This window comes from Branchiostoma belcheri, unplaced genomic scaffold (genome assembly GCF_001625305.1).
Source record: "Branchiostoma belcheri isolate BF01 breed outbred unplaced genomic scaffold, Haploidv18h27 scaffold57, whole genome shotgun sequence".
NCBI classification, from domain to species: Eukaryota; Metazoa; Chordata; class Leptocardii; order Amphioxiformes; family Branchiostomatidae; genus Branchiostoma; species Branchiostoma belcheri.
Window position 1 is genome coordinate 2,027,007 of NW_017804209.1, and position 5,690 is coordinate 2,032,696.

Consider the following 5,690-nt stretch of genomic DNA (forward strand, 5'->3'; position numbering starts at 1 on the left):
TATATATATATATATATATATATATATATATATATATATTTAGTGAACTTAAACATGATAAAAATACAACAGATGAATAGATAAGGACGGATACAACTTACCCGTCATGCGTTGGTACAGGCGTTTGAGAATCCCAGAATCCCCTGCGGCAAGAACATCTGCTTCAACCGGAGGCTGCTCAGAACCTGCAACATTTACAACCATCAAACTGCAACATTTACAACCATCAAACTGCAACATTTACAACCATCAAACTGCAACATTTACAACCATCAAACTGCAACATTTACAACCATCAAACTTCAACATTTACAGCCATCAAACTGCAACATTTACAACCAGTCAAACTGCGACATTTACAACCATCAAACTGCAACATTTACAACCATCAAACTGCTACATTTACAACCAGTCAAACTGCTACATTTACAACCAGTCAAACTGCTACATTTACAACCATCAAACTGCAACATTTACAACCATCAAACTGCTACATTTACAACCAGTCAAACTGCAACATTTACAACCATCAAACTGCAACATTTACAACCAGTCAAACTGCAACATTTACAACCATCAACTGCAACATTTACAACCATCAAACTGCAACATTTACAACCAGTCAAACTGCTACATTTGCAACCAATAATATCAATACAATCAATATATTAAAAAAACACCAAACTAGAGCTTATTTGTGATAATAAAAACAATAGAGGTACCAGTTTGGACTGGACTAAACAAAACTTGATGTACGCAATTGATATATACAAAATTGTTTACATGTCCAATCCAAGTATTTACAATCATTAAAGTGGTACTAAATATAATAATAATAATAATACGTTGTATTATTTTTTATTTTATTTATTATAACATTTAGTAACAAGACAGGATGACGACATACTCAAGCTACAATGCTTATGTTTGTGTCGTCATCGTTACAAAGATATATACATGTAGTCACAAATACAGACATGCAAAGCATAAGAGTAATAAGGTAAACTAAAGTAAGCCGCATTATAACTAAATCATAAAATATGTAACAAATATATAACAGTATATGCAGGTAAGTGATAAGTGAATAAGTAGGCATTCCAAGTCAAACAACAAACTGGTAGGATAAGAAATTGATGGTTACTCAAATCTTTCCGTTTCTTTTATAAACAATTGAACACATTGTAAGAGTTTAGCGTTGTTAGAAGCCGACAGAGAAGAGGAACCTCTAAGCAGTAATTGTACTAGGAGATTATCGGGAAGGTTTTGGATGTTGATGGCAAATCCTACAAGTTCGGTTAAATTGCTGAAGAGGGAGACACGATATTGAGTAAACTTTGGGCAGTTCAGAAGATAATGATGAATACTTTCACAGGGGTGGCCACAAGTACAAGCAGAACTAGATACCAGGTTTCGAGAGTACAGATTAGAGTTTAGACTATGAGTACCAAGTCGAAAACGAGTGAGAAGAGCGCAGGTGTACCGGGGACCGTATACTGAAGTATGAAACAGGGACAGGGCGCACAGATTTGATCATTTTTTTCTTAAAGCGTGGGAAACTCAGTGAACGGTCTGCTAAGGTAAGGTTGTTCCAGTGATACGTTGCATAAGGAATGAATGATTTTTTAAAGCGGGTTGTGGTACATTTTGGCAACTGAAGATTTAGTTTATTACGAAGTTCGTAAGTAGAGGCGTCTGATACTAGGGGCGGTATTAATCTCTTAAGTATTGACGAGTGTGACCGTAGATGATTTTATAGAATAAGATAAGAGACTGAACATGGCGGCGATCAGACATTTGTTCCCATCCTAGTTCAGTAAGTAGAGAATTATAAGAGGACCCCCTGATCGCTCCGGCTACAGTTAAGGCACACTCATATTGCATTCGTTCAATACGTTGTGAATCTATAGAAGTACAACTGTGCCAAACAACGCCGCCATATTCGAGTGAGGGCCGAATGAAAGACTTGTAAATAATTTCTAAAACTTTACGGGGAAGTTTGAATTTAAGTTTACTAAAAGTGGAAACTTTTTTAGAGGCATTGGCTAGTATATTAGATATATGTGTGGTCCAGGACATGGTGGACGAGAGATGAACCCCAATATGTTTGTGAGAAGAGACAGATTTAATTTGCAACATTTTTACAACTACGTTGTATTATTATAAGAAGCAATGTGTAGTCCAGTCCAAACTGGAAGAGTCTTTACCAGCAAATTCTAACAATACCTGGCCATGGCCTTGGCAAAGGCAGGCTAGGCAGCCGCTGTAGGCATAGTGGTTGTAGTGTTATGCACGTGTATGTAATGTAGAGAAAGGATGCCGTATATACGTAGCGTTTGGCTTTGGGCGAGCACAATAAAGAGGCTGTAACACGGCTGTCCTTACCTTCCCCGACTTCACGGGCGGTCTTCATCCCTTCTGAAGCATCAACTTTCAAAGTCATGTACCTCGGCTGGTCACCTGACAGGGTGGGAAACGGTGGTGTTTTATAACGGCAACATGTACGGTCATTGCGTCTTGATGGTGAATTACATTTCTTACACTCAACATCTAAATATTCATAGTATTTCTCGATCATTCATGTGTATAGTTAACATGTTTTGGCCATGTTGGAAGTCACACTGAGTACCATTGCCATTTTATGATGAACGCTAAGTCATGTATCTGTGGACTTCGGTTCATCTCTGTGAACTTGCACTACATTTTGGCAATCTCTTCTCAGGATTTTCTCCATCCTTATTGAGTGCAAGAATAATCGTAGCTCCTTAACAGACTACAATAAAATTTAGGTTACCATTGTTGCCTGTATCATCTCTAAGAGTCAGGTACTCCGGCTCGTCTTCCGACGCGTCTGCTAAAGACAACAGATGATACAGGAGAGCTTTTCTACATTATCATACACTTTTCTTACTGGTAATTGATATAGAAACACTGCAACAGAAATGTAGTATTTATATACATTGGAGAGCAATTTTAGATTCCTCGAAATAAATGTTTTGAAATTCATTGTGCTCACATGGGCATAAAAGTACAATATTTCTGTATATTCTTTCAAGGAAGAAATGAAACCTTTATTGACACAACAAAAGTACCACGATTTTAGTATGTTTTCCAACGCATGAAGAAAACGTGGAACTTTAACGATTCCTCACCTGCGGAGCGTTCATAGATGACGTTTTCGGCGTCAGCCAGATCACCTGACGGGTTGACGTAAACCGGTTCTCCGCGTGCGTCGTTCGGCGTCACGTACGCCGGGTCCTCACCTGACGTGCGGCCAGGTGGGAAACGTCAAACACGCAAACTACTGAACTTAAAGTCAAACCTGTACTAGTGACCACATCTACATAAGGACCACCTGGCCATTGATATACAGTCAAACCTGTACTAGTGACCACCTCTACATAAGGACTACCTGGCCATTGATATACAGTCAAACCTGTACTAGTGACCACCTCTACATAAGGACCACCTGGCCATTGATATACAGTCAAACCTGTACTAGTGACCACCTCTACATAAGGACCACCTGGCCATTGTTATAAAGTCAAACCTGTACTAGTGACCACCTCTACATAAGGACCACCTGGCCATTGATATACAGTAAAGCCTGTACTAGTGACCACCTCTACATAAGGACCACCTGGCCATTGATATACAGTCAAACCTGTACTAGTGACCACCTCTACATAAGGAGCACCTGGCCATTGATATACAGTCAAACCTGTACTAGTGACTACCTCTACATACGGACCACCTGGCCATTGATATACAGTCAAACTTGAGGGAAACGTCAAACACACAAACCCCAGGAAACATTGAAAAGCGCCTTTAGGCGATATGTGTTTCCTGGCTAAAGAAATAAAATAAACAAACAAACAAACGCAAAGTCAAGTCTGTACTAGTGACTCTGAAAAATAGAAAAACAGCCAACAAAGTTGGAACGCTGCATCTGTGCATTACCTTGCATGGAAACCTCCCGCGGGAGGGCCTTCTGCCGGGGCATGGCTGCTTGTGAACAGGGCGGTACCAGGCACAGCGCTAGCAGTGTGGAACCTTCTCTCTCAATGCCGGTATGTGTTCTGATGTAAAACACGCGAGTTTTGCTCACTATCAGGAGTCGCGAGCCTACTTATACACGCCTCCACTCCCCGGTTGTGTCCGTTGCCCATTACCGTTAATAAGCCGAATGAATATGCCTGAGTTCCGGGAACTATGACGCACCGTCTTACAGTGCAGTTGGTAGAAAGGTTACTTTTAAATTTAAGGCGCTTGTTTTTCACATTTCGAAATCCCTCAGGGCGTAAAAGGACCAATAAAATTTCCGAATGTCAAACTTTTACCGACGTGCTATACATTGTAGTTTTATTTTGCTGCCTCCACGGCAGAAGGGCTATTAAAGGGGTTAATGACAATGTTGTTTTATTTGTATTTACAACAGGACACCATTTCGAGCTCCCATTGAAATATATGGTATACCTCTAAGAAATGATTTGGCAAAAATCGCATATTTGATTGTTCAACTATTAAAAAATCACATTGAAAGGGCAGCTTGGCCTCCAAATTGTTTATTTATTTAGCCCAAAGTTTTTGTTTAAATCGGCACAAACTCATCATAGGATGGCCGCAATGACCTCTGACCCCCCGAGCACCACCAAACACAACAATATAGCATCACTACTTAAGAACTATACCCAGAATCAAAAACAAGCCCTAAAGCCGATTTTTTTTCAAAGAAATAAAAAGATTGCTGCATAATACCAGCAATAAGCAAGATATGGCAAGAGAATGGCTGTTTACGGTTGGTTTGGATGCTCTCACCAATGGGAACTCAAAATGTTGATCTGTGCCAAACATTATTACGAGTTATCTGCGTTGACCCAGTCAATTTTTCTGCATATTTCTTACGAATAATCAAAACAGAAACGACAACAGTCATCGCTGCTCAGTTTATTGATTTATTCAGAAGCCAGAAAATGATAAAGATAATTGTACAATGAACTGCAGTCTGTCTGCTCTCAGCACTTGTTAGTTGTACTCTATGTACGTACAATCTCTCTAACATGTACATATAAAGCATGAGTATAGCTTTATTATCAATTGATGTAAATTGTATTTCTCTTAAATATAAATATACACCACTCTTTGTCGGCGGTTTGTCAGGTAAGACTTGATCCATGTTAGAAGATTGCCGCAGAAACCATACATATGCAATTTGTGGACTAGTAAGGCATGGGAGACTGAGTCAAACGCCTTTGCAAAATCTAAAAACAACATGTCAGCTTGGTTCCCTTTGTCAAGAACTGAATCAACTTGGTGGTATATGTCTGGCCACAAGACCGCGCTAACGGTGATATCAATAACTGTCGTTATTTGTTGTCTCGAATCAATAACTCCCACAATGTTAATAAGTTGACTTGCCTTTTACTTTCTAAGTTTATTCATTTGTTTCTCAAATTGTATTATGATTACTTTTTGTATTGTTTTGTCATTTTATTGGTATGGCGGCTTTGAAAAGGTGTTTCATGTCAGAAGCACCTGTCTTGCCATGCCATCCACAGTGCATATTGTACGTGGTAGAAATAAATAAATAAATAAATAAATAAATAAATAAATAAATAAATAAATAAATAAATAAATAAATAAATGAATGAATGAATGAATGAATGAATGAATGTATGTATATACATATATAT

At 38.7% G+C, this 5,690-nt stretch overlaps 2 protein-coding genes across 2 annotated transcripts in view; both read right to left on the bottom strand.

The window, feature by feature from the left end:
• Positions 1-4,000, bottom strand: part of LOC109481667 (WAG22 antigen-like) — a 9,743-nt gene extending 5,743 nt beyond the window's left edge. Inside the window, 4 exon segments of the mRNA XM_019784243.1 lie at positions 102-185; positions 2,383-2,457; positions 3,150-3,260; positions 3,958-4,000. Coding sequence (XP_019639802.1) covers positions 102-185; positions 2,383-2,457; positions 3,150-3,260; positions 3,958-4,000 — 313 coding nt within the window.
• A 359-nt stretch (positions 4,001-4,359) lies between these two features.
• Positions 4,360-5,690, bottom strand: part of LOC109481668 (TATA-binding protein-associated factor 2N-like) — a 14,502-nt gene continuing 13,171 nt past the window's right edge. The window contains exon 15 of the mRNA XM_019784244.1: positions 4,360-4,387. Within this exon, the coding sequence (XP_019639803.1) occupies positions 4,360-4,387 (28 nt within the window). The remainder of the gene's footprint in view (positions 4,388-5,690) is intronic.